The sequence below is a fragment of the Leucopleurus acutus genome (genome assembly GCF_964270905.1).
Source record: "Leucopleurus acutus genome assembly, chromosome: 14".
In the NCBI taxonomy this organism is placed as follows: Eukaryota; Metazoa; Chordata; class Mammalia; order Artiodactyla; family Delphinidae; genus Leucopleurus; species Leucopleurus acutus.
This window is the reverse complement of record NC_139156.1, coordinates 6,382,431-6,401,384: the sequence shown is the minus strand read 5'-3', so window position 1 is coordinate 6,401,384 and position 18,954 is coordinate 6,382,431. Positions and strand designations below refer to the sequence as shown.

At 43.0% G+C, this 18,954-nt stretch overlaps 1 protein-coding gene and 1 long non-coding RNA gene across 2 annotated transcripts in view; both read right to left on the bottom strand.

The window, feature by feature from the left end:
• Positions 1 to 1,513: 1,513 nt before the first annotated feature.
• The window catches only part of ADAM12 (ADAM metallopeptidase domain 12), a gene marked incomplete at its 3' end in the record, with an annotated part of 388,619 nt that continues 371,178 nt past the window's right edge, over positions 1,514 to 18,954 (bottom strand). Inside the window, exons 22-23 of the mRNA XM_082855064.1 lie at positions 5,461 to 5,579; positions 1,514 to 1,574 (exon numbers count right to left, since the gene is read on the bottom strand). Coding sequence (XP_082711190.1) covers positions 1,514 to 1,574; positions 5,461 to 5,579 — 180 coding nt within the window. The remainder of the gene's footprint in view (positions 1,575 to 5,460; positions 5,580 to 18,954) is intronic.
• On the bottom strand, positions 14,226 to 14,580 carry LOC309971723. Its single transcript, XR_014326759.1, has 2 exons — positions 14,421 to 14,580; positions 14,226 to 14,389 (listed from the first exon to the last, which is right to left on the bottom strand). It is a non-coding gene; the product is annotated as an uncharacterized lncRNA (long non-coding RNA).

The following is an 18,954-nucleotide window of genomic DNA, read 5'->3' as shown; positions in this document are numbered from 1 at the left end:
AAGCATCTTCAAGATCTCCTTTTGGAAATGGCTCCCCAGTCAGACATCTAGAGAGTGAAAGGCTGCTGCCCAAGACTGCACTTCGTGAGTATTGATCAGGACTTTGATTTCCTCATCCCGTTTCTGTGACGCTCAACAGGTAAGTTGTAAGTGCTTAAGAAATAGATTCCGACTCTGTGCCAAAAACATCTTTTAAAGATTTCCTCAGCCAAGTTGGGAAAATAAGATGCCCCAAAGAGAACTTAATAGTAACTTAGGGTTCTTCGTTCAACATATACTAACAAGGCTAGCAGACCCTAACCTGTCCCGATGAGCAGAGCATTCCATTTGGTTGCAGTTTTTGCAAGCCTAGGGCTTCTGCCTAATTTTTAATAAGTTGAACCTTGCGGTAAAAGAAGAGTTTTAGCTACAGAATTGATTCACTAGATCTGGTTACTGGTTCACATCTGAAAATAGTTGTGCTCCACGGAAAGCCTCATCGATCTGTCGGAACACAGAGTCATTGTATTATAGTCAAGAACACAAGGTGGTAATTTGTTTAGCTCCAAACAGTACAGGGAGATGGAGGTTTGCAGTGCTTGGGCAGTAGCTGTCTTGTAGAAGCACCACCTTTCCCAATCTAAATAAGGTGCTGACGCCAGCACTCCTTAAAGGGCAGCCAGGGAACCAGCACTCCTTAAAGGGCAGCCAGGGAAAGAAGTTCTTGGTGTTTCTATAAAGCAAACTTCTCTGCCTGCTCTCCAAATGCTCTCAGGGCTGGTGAGCTCAAGGTCAAGTTTCTGGCTGGCCTCGTGTTCCAGTCTCTATACTGGTGCGGCCACACCTTAAAATTCCTTTCCGCAACCCAGGTTCTCTCCAAAGCTTCCTGGCCAGAAGCCATGTCCTCCCCTGTTACCCTAGAGCTTCGAGGGATAATAACCCTGGTGGGCCAACCTATCAGCTGTGACAGGGCCCAGGTTATCCCCGCAAGCCAAGCATAGGCTGGACCAGAAGCCAGGCTCTGGCCTGAGAGCAGGGGTTCCAGAAAATCACTCGAGGCTCTACCTGGGGTCTCTTGAGCTGTGTCTGGTACCATAACCACAGCCATGGGTAGCTGGGGAGTTGCTGTCCAATACAGCCTCCTTCAAAAAGTAAACATCCTGTCCAGAATCCCATAAAGCACGATAGTTCAAGTTCACTAAACTATTCAAAGCACAAAAAGCCTTCCTTCCATGGAAAACTCAGTGATGGTTTTAAAAAAAACACACAAAAAAAACGCCCACTACCGCGCACTGCGCTGTAGCAAGCATTCTGCATAAATTAATAATTTACAAGTACCTGAGCAAGTAGAAGTATACACAGCACCATAGCACAGCACAGCACCGACGGCAGTAGCTCGAAGTTCTCCAAATCATGGTGTTTGAACACTAAAAAAATTCTAAAAGTTGGTACAAAAAATAACTCCAACTGGAGTTGAGAGAGAGAGAGTGCAAACTTCTGTCTTCATTGTTGAACAACGCTGTTGGCTTGCTTCTCACTTTGCATAGGCGATGTGGGTGGCTCTGGGCACTTGATGGGGCTGTTTGGAAGCAGGTCTGCAGGAAGAGCAACCAGAGAGTAGGAAACAAAACTATAGTTAGAGGCCCTGCCAGCGATTTCTGCAGACACAGACGCCCGGGTTGGAGATGCCTTTTCTTGCACTGTGACGCGCTTCCAGGATCGGACCCCACCCCCTGCCCTGGGGGCTGGAGACCCCTCTTGCTTTCAGCAGGAATTGCAGATCCCAGAAGGGACCTCGCTGAGGGCTGCAGCATCTTCAGCCGTTTAGGACCCTTTCCAAAGCTACTGCTCCCGTCCGTCCACAGGAGAAGAGTGCCATTCAACAGAAAAATGGTGCAAGCCACAGAGAGGTGAGCCTCACGTGTAGCTTTAAATTTTGTAACAGTCTTAAGTAAAAATAGATAAAACTAACTTTAGTTATGTTTCACTTAACCCACTCTATCCAGAGTAATAGTATTTCAATGTGTCACAGTATTTCAATGTGTCACCAACATACAGAATTATTAATGATATAGTTGACATGTTGGGGTACTGACTCTTCAAAATCCACGGTGGGGAATTTCCTGGTGGTCCAGTGGTTAGGACTCCGTGCTTCCACTACAGTGGGCACGGGGTCGATCCCTGGTTGGGGAACTAAGATCCCGCATGCCGCGAGGTATGGCCAAAAAAAAAAAAAAAAAAAAAAAAAAATCCAGCGTGTACTTGCATTGCCAGCATATCTTATCTTCCACCAGCCACAGTGTGCCCAGCGGCTACTGTATTAGTGCAGCTCCAGAGCAAAGCTGGGCATGTGGGATCCCTCGGAAATAAACATACAGAGGGTTCTCCTTCCAGGAGGAGACCAAAGCCAGCTTGCACTGATGTCAGCAACTGGCCGCTGCTTGAAGTCATTTAAAAAGAGAGCCTTCCCCAGAGGATCTAAACAGACATTTCTCCAAAGATGACACACAGATGGCCAAAAAGCACATGACAAGATACTCAACATCACTAATTATCGGAGAAATGTAAATCAAAACTACCATGAGGTATCACCTCACACAAGTCAGAATGGCCATCACCAAAAAACTCTACAAACAAACAAATGCTGGAGAGGGTGTGGAGAAAAGGGACCCTCCTGCACTGCTGGTAGGAGTGTAAACTGGTGCAGCCACTATGTTACAAAACAGAGCTGCCGTATGATCCTGCAGTCCCACTCCTGGGCATATATCTATCTGGAGAAAACCATAATTCGAAAAGATACATGCACCCCAGTGTTCACTACAGCACTATTCACAACAGCCCAGACCTGGAAGCAAACCTCCACGTCCGTCGACATAGAAATGGATAAAGAAGATGTGGTATATACACAATGGAATACTACTCAGCCGTAAAAAAAAAAAAAGTATGAACTAATGCCATTTGCAGCCACATGGATGGACCTACAGATTATGGTACTAAGCGAAGTAAGCCAAAGACAAATATCATCTGATATCACTCACGTGTGGAATCTAAAATATGACACAAATGAACTTATCTACTAAAACAAAAAGACTCACAGACCTAGAGAACAGACTTATGGTTTCCAAGGGGGAGGGAGGGTGGGGGAGAGAAGTGGGAGTTTGGGGTTAGCAGATGCAAACTATTATATGTAGAATGGATAAACAACAAGGTCCTACTGTAGAGCACAGGGAACTATATTCAATATCCTATGATAAACCACAATGGAAAGAATATGAAAAAGAATATATGTATAACTGAATCATTTTGCTGTAAGCAGAAATTAACACTAAATCAACTATACTTCAATAAAATAAATTTAAAAAGAGAGGCCCTCCCCCTCTTCATGTCCACGTAAAGTGGTGTTTTTTTCCTTTTGAACAAGAAAAGTAACTGCAAGCTCAGTGGACAAACCACAGTGAAATAATTAGGATGCTCTGGAGTTTTTCTGTACTTGTGTAGTCGGGAATTAAACCACTGTCCTGACCCTTTGACCGGCTTTATCTGAGCTATATTAGGCAGCTATCTCTTTCGTGGGCCAAACATTTTTCCTAAGAGCTGTAATGAAACCATGAGCGTGTAGCATTTCCCTTCAGAGATGCTGAATTACTGAACCCAGGGCCTGGCCAACACCTACCTTTGGTTCTTTGCAGCTCACAAAGCAAGCTGCCTGCTCAGGGGGTAGATGTTTTGGCTGAGGGTTTAACCCATCTGTGTGCTGGTAAATGTTTAACTACCCACCACTGGGGGGAAGGTAAAGATTTAACCATAGCATTTGCTGATTTCCATGGTATAAATACTCATGCTCCCAACATGATGTGACTGAACATGGAAGAGATGTGCAGTGGCCACCATGGCATGGCATTTTCATCACATAGGAATGACAGATACAGTAATCTCAAGAATGTGGGTTGCGAGAACTACCATATGACCCAGCAATCCCACTACTGGGCATACACCCTGAGAAAACCATAATTCAAAAAAGAGTCATGTACCACAGTGTTCATTGCAGCACAATTTACAATAGCCAGGACATGGAAGCAACCTAAGTAAGTGCCCATCGACAGATGAATGGATAAAGAAGATGTGGCACATATATACAATGGAATATTACTCAGCCATAAAAGGAAACGAAATTGAGTTATTTGTAGTGAGGTGGATGGACCTAGTGTCTGTCCTACAGAGTGAAGTCAGAAAGAGAAAAACAAATACTGTATGGCTAACACATATATATACGGAATCTAAAAAAATAAATAAAATGGTTCTGAAGAACCTAGGGGCAGGATAGGAATAAAGACACAGATGTAGAGAATGGACTTGAGGACACGGGGAGGGGGAAGGGTAAGCTGGGATGAAGTGAGAGAGTGGCATGGACATATATACACTATGAAATGTAAAATAGATAGCTAGTGGGAAGCAGCCGCATAGCACAGGGAGATCAGCTTGGTCTCCCTAGAGGGATGGGATAGGGAGGGTGGGAGGGAGACACAAGAGGGAGGGGGATATATGTATACGTATAGCTGATTTACTTTGTGATACAGCAGAAACTAACACACCATTGTAAAGCAATTATACTCCAATAAAGATGTTAAAAAAATGTGGATTGCTGTAAAATATAGTAAAAAAAAAAAAAAATGCAGGTGAGGCGCTTTGAGCATTTCTTACCTTTGTTTTCAGTGTAACTGGTATCACTGCCAGCTTATATAATTTTGAAGAATGGCTAGGCTTAACACCTAGCTTGCAAAATTCCTAGAAATTTAATAGTTCTTGCAAAGCAGTGTGGGTTGGCTCCAGCACACCGCTGGGTTGAGCCTTGCTGCCCAAGCCCAGATTCAGGGCTGTGCCCTCAACCCCTCGGGGAGGGCGTAGGACATGACCACAGCTGCAGCTGAGGCTTCAAAGGTGATTCCTTGTGCCGGCTGAGGGGGAAGCTCCCAGTTACCCCTGCCCAGCAGCTTCTTTAGCCTGACTTCTTACATTCCCCTTATTTCATCCATGACCCTCCAACCTCACCTCGTGTCTCGGGATCCCAGGGGTTGGGCGGAGGCCATCAAGGTCCAAGTGGGATTTCTGGAGGTAGGTGTCCAGCTTTCATAATATCGCACCACTTGCTGGCTTTCTCTCCCTTGGGGGGCATGACGCAGCCCAGATCAACAGGCACAGCTCTGAGGGATCTGTTCTACTTGATCTTGAGTTGATCTCATGGGTAGGCTGGGATCATTGCTAAGAGTGACATGTGATGCCTACAATTATAGCTCCCAGCTGCTTATTCTTTAGATTCGTCCTCACGTCTGTTTTATATTGTTCCCAGGGGTGGGGAGTGCAGGACGCACAGCCGCCAGCGCCACCCCCATGTCCTCCTGTGGCTTGAGAAGCATGGCTCGGTGCAGCTGCGCCCACATAGTTTTGGGGAGAAAAAGAGGGACATGGGTGCATCACACCAACCTGATGGGCGCCCGGCGGAGCCCAGACTCCTGCTGTCCCAGGGTCCTGGCAAGCCGGGTTGTCCTGCTTAAAGGATCTGCAGGCAGAGGCTTCTGAGGAGGGTTTGGCTTACGAGTTCCCTGCAATAAACCACAAGATTATGTCTGATCACCAGCTCCATGAACTCGGACAAGACACTGACCTCAGGAGCTGTCAGAGTCCCCTGGAGAGTGGGATAGAGAGAGCAGAGTGGTTAAGTTGCTACACAGCCCAAGTTTCATTTACTGTAATCTTTCTGAATACGATCATCTAACCGCACAGGTGTGGTGGTGGTGCATATGTGTGTGTGTGTGTGTGTGTGTGTGAGGGTGGGTGACCTGTGTTAAAGATTTAACCATAGCATCATTTAGTTACAGTCACTCAAATATGGGTCTTCAGCTGCCATGCTGTTCCCAGGCCTTGGAAGTATAGTTGATGCTGGTGCTTCTGGGCCAGTGTTACCCAGGGGATGTAAACTTTCCTGTGCTTTTAGGCTTCTTTTCAATTTATAAAGACCTAACATGAGAAGATGGTGAAAATCTTTTCAAAGAACACATTCATTGCCTCAAATTTGCCAGAATCCTGTAACAGAACTTGTTCAGCTGTGGGCGAACCAGAAGGTGACCATCCTTCACCCATCAGTATGGGGTCAGTAACATCCCTCCATGAAATACACAAAGGTTCTGCTACCAAAATATTTTCTAATAATTCATTCAGAGAGTCACAAACTGGCTTGGAAAATGACACCCAGAAGGAAAACCCAAGACACAGTGGTTTGAGGGACAGATATTGTTCTGTAAGGAAGCTGATGGGGGCGGTGCTGTATTGACCAGAGGCCGGTGAGGGAGTTGGCAGAAGGTGGGCAGAGTGTGAACTTGGAGTATCTGCTCTGGGTTTTGTACAAATACCAATACTCTGAGACTCGTGCAAGTCACTTGACTTCTCTGAACCTCAACTTCTCTGTCTGTAAAGTGAGAGAAAACAAGACCCATCTCATAGCACTGTTATGAGGACTAAAGTAATGTACGGGAAGCTCCCAGAATATAGATAACAATGATTAGAAGTCACTTGTGGGACTTCCCTGGTGACGCAGTGGTTAAGACTCCACGCTCCCAATGCAGAGGGCCCGGGTTCGATCCCTGGTCGGGGAACTAGATCCCACATGCATGCTGCAACTAAGAGCTTTCATGCGCGACTAAGGAGCACACCTGCCGCAACTAAGACCCGGCACAACCCCCCCTCCCACCGCAAAAAAAAAAGGCACTTGTGTTCCTGGGGTCCCTTCCTTGGCTACTGTGAGAGTGGGGCTCACTGGAGCCAGGTTGGAAAGTCAGTGAGTGTTGGTAACACTCTCTTTTGGGCCCAGGGTGAACAGAGGCATCAAGGCACCACCTGCGCTGGTCCTTGGAGCATAGAAGCACTCACACGTATACAGAAAGTCTGTAGGAAATGGTGCTAGAAACTCAAGGAAGACAGGACATCCTAATAAACAGATGACCTCATACACTGTCATGGAACTCAGTATTCCATACATCCAGAATACTCAAGATGATTTAAACACATACGAGTTGAATTTCTCATAGTAATCATCCCACTAAAATTATATCTCCGCAGCAATCGGAGCTCAGTTAAAAGAAGGCGACAATAGAGTCACAATTTAACATAGCTTTATAAAGCGAAGGAAGCTACCACAGGAGTCTGTCAACCACAGCTGTATGGAAAATGCAGCAACTTGAAACAATGGGGAAACTGGGATAGGAAGGAGCCACCGAACAAGGAACAGACTTACAAGTGCCATTTCTACATCAGCTCTCATTAATGGAAATATTAACAGCCTGTTGAATGTAAAATAGAACACAACGTTCACTGGAAATACAGACCATACAATGAGCACAAGCACCGAAGTCAGGCTGTTTGTATATCCAACCAGGCTCTGCGCTTCCAAGCTCTGAGAGCACACAAGTTATTTAACTTCTTTAAGTTGTAGAGAGGAGATGACGTGAGGGTTCAGGGAGAGATTATCTGTTAATCTCTTAGCATAGAGCCTGGCACACAGCGACCAATACGTGTTAGCTGCTACTGCTTCACAACTACTATTATCGAAGGAGTGAATTCAACCATCTAAAAGCACCATAATCCTCCCAGCAAACACTGGGTGATAAACCATGGCACTAAACCAAGCTCCATTTCCTATAAGGTGGTAGAAAATAATGAGCACGCTAATACGTGGATGTAAAGATGAATGCACGCACCCACATCTGAGGATTAACGAATTCATTACTAAATGATACTAGCTTTGCCGCTAAGTATGAATAAATATCTAGTCTTGGTAGTAAAGATAATGTCAGGTTTTTATTACCCTACTGGAGAAAAAGTGAGATGTATGTTACAGTGTATCACAATATATTTGGATTTATCACGGAACCTCAGGAGATAGGTTGGCCATTCATTCTGGTTTTGCCTGGGACATTCCCAATTTACGGCTGTGTTTAATTTATTAATCATAGACTTTCTCATGTGCCCTGGTTTAGAGGACAAATTATATGGTCACCATAGTGATAAAAGCCCAAACAGTGGAGATATCGATTGAAAATTCTGATTCAAACCTGGGCTCAGCAGAGGCACCAAGCCCCCTCCCTCCTGCCATGCCCATGACATGGTTTCGATGGAAACATGAAACAGGTAGCTGCCTAGGTAAGATGCCAGCTTCCCACCGGGCCCAGCTGGGACAAACTGGCATCATGGAACAGCGGGGTTAGTCAAAGATGATGTATCCTCCTTCCTCAGGGACCAGGCATGGAGCCCATGAAACATTTGCACAGAAGCACCAGCTGCATGTGCCTTGACCTTGCAGAAAGGGCTGGGACTTCCACACTCCCTTTTAGGCACTGCTTTTCAAGCTGCCTTTGCAAAACCTGAACCTGGGCTTTCCCAATGACGTCCGATCCAGCCTGGCCACAAAAAGCCATGGAAATGGAGCTGAGGAATGACTCCAGGCCAAGTTGCTCACACTCAATAAACATTTCTTTAGATTGATTTTCATTTTAAACAAGGAAATGAGTTCAGACCCCCATTTCTCTGCCTTCTCAACTTCTAGGTACCGGAGAAAAATCGAGGTCTGTTATTAAATAGAGTTGTCTCATTTCTCCATTTTCTGCTCATGTTTCAGCAAAAGCCACATATTTCAAATTTTTTAGAGGGATGAGAACAAATTTTTAGATCCAAATATAGCCCCTTGCTTTGACCATCACAGAGAATTCTCAGCTGTTATCTCCTTCTGCATGATCAGCAAGAATAAGCGCGTCCTGCTTGTCCAGAGGGATCTCCCCAGGAAGACTGGGTGTTATCACAGGAAAACGCCAGAGATGCCACAGAGATCCCCGGTGAGCTCGTGCAGGGCCGGGGGGCAGCATAAACACTACTCACCATCTGGCCCATCCCTGGCCCTGTAGAAATACACACTTCACGATAACACCAAGGACAACGGATTCTCTGAGAAATGCCTCAACTTTTTACTCTTTATTCAGAAAAAGCAGAGGTCCTTTAAAGAGCACTTTTACACCTAGCTGGAAGATGCCCCTGGTCCCTTCTTTCTAAAACCACCTGAAAACAGTAAAGAAAATGCACGAGAAGGAGCAAAACTCCACCTCTGAGAAAAATGTATAGCCCCACATGAATATATGAGAAAAGGATGCAAAGTGTCCAGCAGGCTGGGCTGAGGAGAGACCACGGAAGGGACACCTACGTGGCCAACCTGGTGAAATGCAGAGGGGGAGACATCCACCTTGCCTGCCGGGGATAAGAGTACAGAGTGAGCAGATGATGTATGTGTGTCAGGGCTGAAGGAGCAGCAGATGAGCCCAACCATCTGTGCACACCTGGAGCAGGGGAGGGGACCTGGCAGGGTCTCTGCCGAAATCAGGGGAGGCCAAACCACCACTATCCCTCAAAGCCCTCTGTCCCATGGCCCCCCATGAGGTGGGCAATTTGGAGGTGGCCCTGAGTTCTGACCTGGCCTTTCCCCCAACTGTCCTGCAACTGGTTGTTTTCTCCAGGAAGACCTCACTTTGTTTAAAGAGGAATTTAGATACATTAATCAAAACTACTGAAAGAAGGAAGGAAGGAACCATGATAAACAAAAGGCAAACTAAGAAGCCACTGGCAAAAACGTATACATAAGGACATGAAAAAGGAGCCGGCAAAAGTCAAGTGAAAAGGGAAAGGGAAAAATAAAGCAACAGTGCAAACCAAGGACCAAGACGGTACTGAACACAGCCAGCGCTGTGGGGACCAGCTTGAGGGAAACGAGGAGAAGTTCAATGGTAAATGACAAAGACCACAGACAAAGGTGATACAACATATACAGAAATGGTGTCACTTACGGGATCTGAACAAATAGTAAAGAGAGAAAAGATACCCAGATTTATTTTGTAACAACTTTTCTGAAAGAGTCAAGCCTATGGATTGAAAGTGTACACTGTTTCCCTGGGTGAAATGAATCAGACTCATCAGAATTAAGACATAATTAATAGGATACAGAGTCATGTCACTTACAAAGAAAAAAGAAAGAAGCCAGCTTCTGATTTCTTCAGAGCAGACAGAGGAAGCATGCATCTAAGAGTTTCAGGGAAAGAAAGTGTGATCCATGAATTTTATGCCTAAAGTGTCATTGAAAAAATAAAGCAACAGCCAAGTGTCTTTGAACATACAAAATTCAGGGAATATCCCTCCTAAGAGCTCTTCTGGAAGGAATTCTGGAAGTCCAATAGAATGAACTTCAGCCAGCCAGGAAAAGAATGGCTCAGTGGCAAGGAGATTAAGCACTAAATCCCTTCAATGTAGACCTAAGGGTAACAAAATTGTGGGAATTATGGCTACAAAACAGAAAGTAAATGTTATTAGCCATAATAATATAGACATTCTAGAACTAACCAAAGTTGGGAGGTGGACCATCCATTTCCAGATATATGGCAGGCTGAGCTATTTTGACCTACCTTCTCTCTAAAATTGTTGGATAAAATGTATTTAATAGAAGAAATGGACAAATTCTTAGTAAGGTACAATCTCCCAAGACTGAATCAGGAGAAGCAGAAAATATGAACAGACTAATCACATGTACTGAAATTGAAACTGTGATTAGAAAACTTTCAACAAACAAAAATCCAGGACCAGATGGCTTCACAGGCAAATTCTATCAAACACTGAAGAAGAGTTAACACCTATCCTTCTGAAACTCTTCCAAAAAATTGCAGAGGAAGGAACACTTCCAAACTCGTTCTATGAGGCCACCATCACCCTGATACCAAAACCAGACAAAGATACAACAAAAAAAGAAAATTACAGACCAATATCACTGATGAACGTAGACTCAAAAATCCTCAACAAAATACTAGCAAACTGAATCCAACAACACATTAAAAGGATCATACACCATGATCAAGTGGCATTTATCCCATGGATGCAAGGATTTTTCAATATCTACAAATCAGTGATACACTATGTCAACAAACTGAAGAATAAAAACCATATGATCATCTCGATAGATGCAGAAAAATCTTTTGACAAAATTCAACACCGATTTATGATAAAAACTCTCCAGAAAGTGGATGTAGAGGGAACCTACCTCAACATAATAAAGGTCATATATGCTATAGCTAGCATAATACTCAATGGGGGAAAGCTGAAAGCATTTCCTATACGATCAGGAACAAGACAAAGATGTCCACTCTCACCACTTTTATTCAACATAGTTTGAGAAATCCTGGCCATGGCAATCAGAGACGAAAAAGAAAGAAAAGGAATCCAGATTGGCAAAGAAGAAGTAAAACTGTCACTGTTTGCAGATGACATGATACTATACATAGAAAATCCTAAAGATGCTACCAGAAAACTACTAGAACTCATCAATGAATTTGGTAAAGTTGCAGGATACAAAATTAATACACAGAAATCTGTTGCATTTCTATACACTAACAATAAAAGATCAGAAAGAGAAACAATCCCATTTACCATCATATCAAAAAGAGTAAAGTATCTAGAAATAAACCTACCTAAGGAGGCAACTACTCCAAAAACTATGATGCTGATGAAACAAATCGAAGATGACACAAACAGATGGAAAGATATATCATGTTCTTGGATTGCAAGCATCAATACTGCCAAAATGACTATACTACCCAAGGCAATCTACAGATTCAATGCAATCCCTATCAAATTACCAATGGCATTTTTCACAGAACTAGAACAAGAAAATTTTAAATTTGTATGGAGACACAAAAGGCCCTGTACAGCCAAAGCAATCTTGAGAAAGAAAAACAGAGCTGGAGGAATCAGGTTCCCTGACTTCAGACTATACTACAAAGTCATAGGCATCAAAACAGTATAGTACTGGCACAAAACAGAAATACAGATCAATGGAACAGGATAAAAAGTCCAGAAAGAAACACACGCACCTATGGTCAATTAATCTATGACACAGGAGGCAAGACTATACGGAGAAAAGACAGTCTCTTCAGTAAATGGTGCTGGGAAAACTGGACAGCTACATGTAAAAAAATGAAATTAAAACATTCTCTAACAGCATAAACAAAAATAAACTCAAAATGGATTAAAGACCTAAATGTAAGACTGGATAGGCAGAACACACTTTGACATAAATCACAGCAAGATCTTTTTTGATCCTTCTCCTAGAGTGATGGAAATAAAAACAAAAATAAACAAATGGGACCTAATTAAACTCAAAAACTTTTGTATAGCAAAGGAAACCATAAACAGAATGAGAAGACAACCCAGAGAGTGGGAGAAAATATTTGCAAATGATGTGACCAACAAGGGATTAATCTCCAAAATTTACAAACAGCTCACGTGGCTCAATATCAAAAAAACAAACAACCCAATCAAAAAATGGGCAGAAGACCTAAACAGACATTTCTTCAAAGAAGATATACAGATGGCCAAGAGGCACATGAAAAGATGCTCAACATTACTAATTATTAGAGAAATGCAAATCAAAACTACAAGGAGATATCACCTCACACCAGTCAGAATGGCCATCATCAAAAAGTCTACAGACAATAAATGCTGGACAGGGTGTAGAGCAAAGGGAACCCTCTTACACTGTTGGTGGGAATGTAAATTGATACAGCCACTGTGGAGAACAGTAGGGAGGTTCCTTAAAAAACTAAAAATAGAACTACCATATGATCCAGCAATCCTACTCCAGGGCATATATCCTGAGAAAACCATGGTTCAAAAAGATACATGCACCCCAATGTTCATTGCAGTGCTGTTTACAATAGCCAAGACATGGAAGCAACCTAAATGTCCATCAACAGATGAATGGATAAAGATGTGGTACATATTTAAGATAGAATACTACTCAGCCATTAAAAAGAATGAAATTTGGACGAGGGGATGATGGCGGAAGAGCAAGATGCGGAGATCACCTTCCTCCCCACAGATACACCAGAAATACACCTACACGTGGAACAACTCCTACAGGACACCTACTGAACGTTGGCAGAAGACCTCAGACCTCCCAAAAGGCAAGAAAGCCCCCACGTACCTGGGTAGGGCAAAAGAAAAAGGAATAAACAGAGACAAAAGGATAGGGACGGGCCCTGCACCAGTGGGAGGGAGCTGTAAAGGAGGAAAGGTTTCCACACACTAGGAAGCCCCTTTGCGGGCGGAGACTGCGGGTGGCGGAGGGGGGAGCTTCGGAGCCGCGGAGGAGAGCACAGCAACAGGGGTGCGGAGGGCAAAGCAGAGAGATTCCCGCACAGAGGATCGGTGCCGACCAGCACTCACCAGCCCCAGAGGCTTGTCTGCTCACCCGCCAGGGCGGGCGGGGCTGGGAGCTGAGGCTTGGGCTTCGGTCGGAGCGCAGGGAGAGGACTGGGGTTGGCGGCGTGAACACAGCCTGAAGGGGGCTAGTGCGCCACGGCTGGCCGGGAGGGAGTCCGGGGAAAAGTCTGGAGCTGCCGAAGACGCAAGAGACTTTTTCTTCCCTCTTTGTTTCCTGGTGCGCGATGAGAGGGGATTGAGAGCGCTGCTTAAAGGAACTCCAGAGACGGGCGCGAGCCGCGGCTAAAAGCGCAGACCCCAGAGACGGGCATGAGACGCTAAGGCTGCTGCTGCCGCCACCAAGAAGCCTGTGTGTGAGCACAGGTCACCATCCACACCCCACTTCCGAGGAGCCTGTGCAGCCCGCCACTGCCAGGGTCTCGGGATCCAGGGACAACTTCCCCGGGAGAACGCACGGCGCGCCTCAGGCTGGTGCAACGTCACGTTGGCCTCTGCCTCCGCAGGCTCGCCCCGCATCTGTACCCCTCCCTTCCCCCCGCCTGAGTGAGCCAGAGCCCCCGAATCAGCGGCTCCTTTAACCCTGTCCTGTCTGAGCGAAGAACAGACGCCCTCCGGCGACCTACATGCAAAGGTGGGGCCAAATCGAAAGCTGAGCCCCTGGGAGCTGTGAGAACAAAGAAGAGAAATGGAATCTCTCCCAGCAGCCTCAGAAGCAGCGGATTAAAGCTCCACAATCAACCTGATGTACCCTGCATCTGTGGAATACCTGAATAGACAATGAATCATCCCAAACTGAGGAGGTGGACTTTCAGAGCAAGATTTATGATTTTTTTCCCCCTTTTCCTCTTTTTGTGAGTGTGTATGTGTATGCTTCTGTGTGAGATTTTGTCTGTATAGCTTTGCATCTACCATTTGTCCTAGGGTTCTATCCGTCCGTTTAAAAATTTTTTTTTTCTTAATAATTATTTTTTATTTTAATAACTTTATTATATTTTATCTTACTTTATTTTACTTTATCTTCTTTCTTTCTTTTTTCCTTCCTTCCCTCCTTCCTTCCTTCCTCCCTCCCTTCTTTCTTTCCTTCTTTCTTTCTTTCTTTCCTTCCTTCCTTCTTTCTTTCTTTCTTTCCTTCTTTCTACTTCTACTAATTCTTTCTTTCTACTTTTTCTCCCTTTTATTCTGAGCCGTGTGGATGAAAGGCTCTTGGTGCTGCAGCCAGGAGTCAGTGCTGTGCCTCTGAGGTGGGAGAGCCAACTTCAGGACACTGGTCCACAAGAGACCTCCCAGCTCCACATAATATCAAACAGCAAAAATCTCCCAGAGACCTCCATCTCAACACCAGCACCCAGCTTCACTCAACGACCAGCAAGCTACGGTGCTGGACACCCTATGCCAACAACTAGCAAGACAGGAACACAACCCCACACATTAGCAGAGAGGCTGCCTAAAATCATAATAAGTGCACAGATACCCCAAAACACACCACCAGACGTGGATCTGCCCACCAGAAAGACAAGATCCAGCCTTATCCACCAGAACACAGGCACTAGTCCCCTCCACCGGGAAGCCTACACAACCCACTGAACCAACCTTAGCCACTGGGGACAGACACCAAAAACAATGGGAACTACGAACCTGCAGCCTGCAAAAAGGAGGCCCCAAACACAGTAAGATAAGCAAAATGAGAAGACAGAGAAACACACAGCAGATGAAGGAGCAAGATAAAAACCCAACAGGCCTAACAAATGAAGAGGAAATAGGCAGTCTACCTGAAAAAGAATTCAGAATAATGATAGTAAAGATGATCCAAAATCTTTGTAATAGAATAGACAAAATGCAAGAAACATTTAACAAGGACCTAGAAGAACTAAAGATAAAACAAACAACGATGAACAACACAATAAATGAAATTAAAATACTCTAGATGGGATCAATAGCAGAATAACTGAGGCAGAGGAACGGATAAGTGACCTGGAAGATAAAATAGTGGAAATAACTACTGCAGAGTAGAATAAAGAAAAAAGAATGAAAAAAACTGAGGACAGTCTCAGAGACCTCTGGGACAACATTAAATGCACCAACATTTGAATTATAGGGGTTCTAGAAGAGGAAGAGAAAAAGAAAGGGACTGAGAATATATTTGAAGAGATTATAGTTGAAAACTTCCCTAATATGGGAAAGGAAATAGTTAATCAAGTCCAGGAAGCACAGAGAGTCCCATACAGGATAAATCCAAGGAGAAATACGCCAAGACACATATTAATCAAACTATCAAAAATTAAATACAAAGAAAACATATTAAAAGCAGCAAGGGAAAAACAACAAATAACACAGGGAATCCCCATGAGGTTAACAGCTGATCTTTCAGCAGAAACTCTGCAATCCAGAAGGGACTGGCAAGACATATTTAAAGTGATGAAGGAGAAAAACCTGCAACCAAGATTACTCTACCCAGCAAGGATCTCCTTCAGATTTGATGGAGAAATTAAAACCTTTACAGACAAGCAAAAGCTGAGAGAGTTCAGCACCACCTAACCAGCTTTACAACAAATGCTAAAGGAACTTCTCTAGGCAAGAAATACAAGAGAAGGAAAAGACCTACAATAACGCACCCAAAACAATTAAGAAAATGGGAATAGGAACATACATATCGATAACTACCTTAAATGTACATGGACTAAATACTCCCACCAAAAGACACAGATTGGCTGAATGGAAACAAAAACAAGACCCATATACATGCTGTCTACAAGAGACCCACTTCACACCTAGAGACACATACAGACTGAAAGTAAGGGGATGGAAAAAGATATTCCATGAAAATGGAAACCAAAAGAAAGCTGGAGTAGCAATTTTCATATCAGACAAAATAGACTTTAAAATAAAGACTATTAGAAGAGACAAAGAAGGACACTACCTAACGATCAAGGGATCGATCCAAGAAGAAGATATAACAATTGTAAATATTTATGCACCCAACATAGGAGCACCTCAATACATAAGGCAAATACTAACAGCCATAAAAGGGAAGTTGACAGTAACACATTCAAAGTAGGGGACTTTAACACCCCACTTTCACCAATGGACAGATCATCCAAAATGAAAATAAATAAGGAAACACAAGCTTTAAATGATACATTAAACAAGATGGACTTAATTGATATTTATAGGACACTCCAACCAAAAACAACAGAATACACATTTTTCTCAAGTGCTCATGGAACATTCTCCAGGATAGATCATATCTTGGGTCACAAATCTAAGCCTTGGTAAATTTAAGAAAATGGAAATTGTATCAAGTATCTTTTCCGACCACAACACTATGAGAGTAGATATCAATAACAGGAAAAGATCTGTAAAAAATACAAACACATGGAGGCTAAACAATACACTGCTTAATAACGAAGTGGTCACTGAAGAAATCAAAGAGGAAATAAAAAAATACCAAGAAACAAATGACAATGGAGACACGACGACCCAAAACCTATGGGATGCAGCAAAAGCAGTTCTAAGAGGGAAGTTTATAGCAATACAATCCTACCTTAAGAAACAGGAAACATCTCGAATAAACAGCCTAACCTTGTACCTAAAGCAATTAGAGAAAGAAGAACAAAAAAACCCCAAAGTTAGCAGAAGGAAAGAAATCATAAAAATCAGATCAGAAATAAATGAAAAAGAAATGAAGGAAACAATAGCAAAGATCAATAAAACTAAAAGCTGGTTCGTTGAGAAGATAAACAAAATTGATAAACTATTAGCCAGACTCATCAAGAAAAAAAGGGAGAAGACTCAAATCAATAGAATTAGAAATGAAAAAGGAGAAGTAACAACTGACACTACAGAAATACAAAAGATCATGAGAGATTACTACAAGCAACTCTATGCCAATAAAATGGACAGCCTGGAAGAAATGGACAAATTCTTAGAAATGCACAACCTGCCAAGACTGAATCAGGAAGAAATAGAAAATATGAACAGACCAATCACAAGCACTGAAATTGAAACTGTGATTAAAAATCTTCCAACAAACAAAAGCCCAGGACCAGACGGCTTCACAGGCAAATTCTATCAAACATTTAGGGAAGAGCTAACACCTATCCTTCTCTAACTCTTCCAAAATATAGCAGAGGGAGGAAGACTCCCAAACTCATTCTACGAGGCCACCATCACCTTGATACCAAAACCAGACAAGGATGTCACAAAGAAAGAAAACTACAGGCCAATATCACTGATGAACATAGATGCAAAAATCCTCAACAAAATACTAGCAAACAGAATCCAACAGCAGATTAAAAGGATCATACACCATGATCAAGTGGGGTTTATTCCAGGAATGCAAGGATTCTTCAATATATGCAAATCAATCAATGTGATAAACCATATTAACAAATTGAAGGAGAAAAACCATATGATCATCTCAATAGATGCAGAGAAAGCTTTCTACAAAATTCAACACCCATTTATGATAAAAACCCTGCAGAAAGTAGGCATAGAGGGAACTCTCCTCAACATAATAAAGGCCATATATGACAAACCCACAGCCAACATCGTCCTCAATGGTGAAAAACTGAAAGCATTTCCACTAAGATCAGGAACAAGACAAGGTTGCCCACTCTCACCACTCTTATTCAACATAGTTTTGGAAGTTTTAGCCACAGAAATCAGAGAAGAAAAGGAAATAAAAGGAATCCAAATCAGAACAGAAGAAGTAAAGCTGTCACTGTTTGCAGATGACATGATACTATACATAGAGAATCCTAAAGATGCTATCAGAAAACTACTAGAGCTAATCAATGAATTTGGTAAAGTAGCAGGATACAAAATTAATGCACAGAAATCTCTGGCATTCCTATACACTAATGATGAAAAATCTGAAAGTGAAAGCAAGAAAACACTCCCATTTACCATTGCAACAAAAAGAATAAAATACCTAGGAATAAACCTACCTAAGGAGACAAAACACATGTATGCAGAAAACTATAAGACACTGATGAAAGAAATTAAAGAGGATACAAACAGATGGAGAGATATACCATGTTCTTGGATTGGAAGAACCAACATTGTGAAAATGACTCTACTATCCAAAGCAATTTACAGATTCAATGCAATCCCTATCAAACTACCAATGGCATTTTTCACAGAACTAGAACAAACAATTTCACAATTTGTATGGAAACACAAAAGAACCCGAATAGCCAAAGCAATCTTGAGAACGAAAAACAGAGCTGGAGGAATCAGGCTCCCTGACTTCAGACTATACTACAAAGCTACAGTAATCAAGACAGTATGGTACTGGCACAAAAACAGAAATATAGATCAATGGAACAGGGTAGAAAGTCCAGAGATAAACCGACGCAATATGGTCACCTTATCTTTGACAGAGGAGGCAGGAATGTTTAGTGGAGAAAGGACAGCCTCTTCAGTAAGTGGTGATGGGGAAGCTGGACAGGTACATGTGAAAGTATGAGATTAGATCACTCCCTAACACCATACACAAAAATAAGCTCAAAATGGATTAAAGACCTAAATGTAAGGCCAGAAACTATGATACTCTTAGAGGAAAACATAGGCAGAACACTCTATGACATAAATCGCAAGATCATTTTTGACCCACCTCCTAGAGAAATGGAAATAAAAACAAAAATAAACAAATGGGACCTAATGAAACTTCAA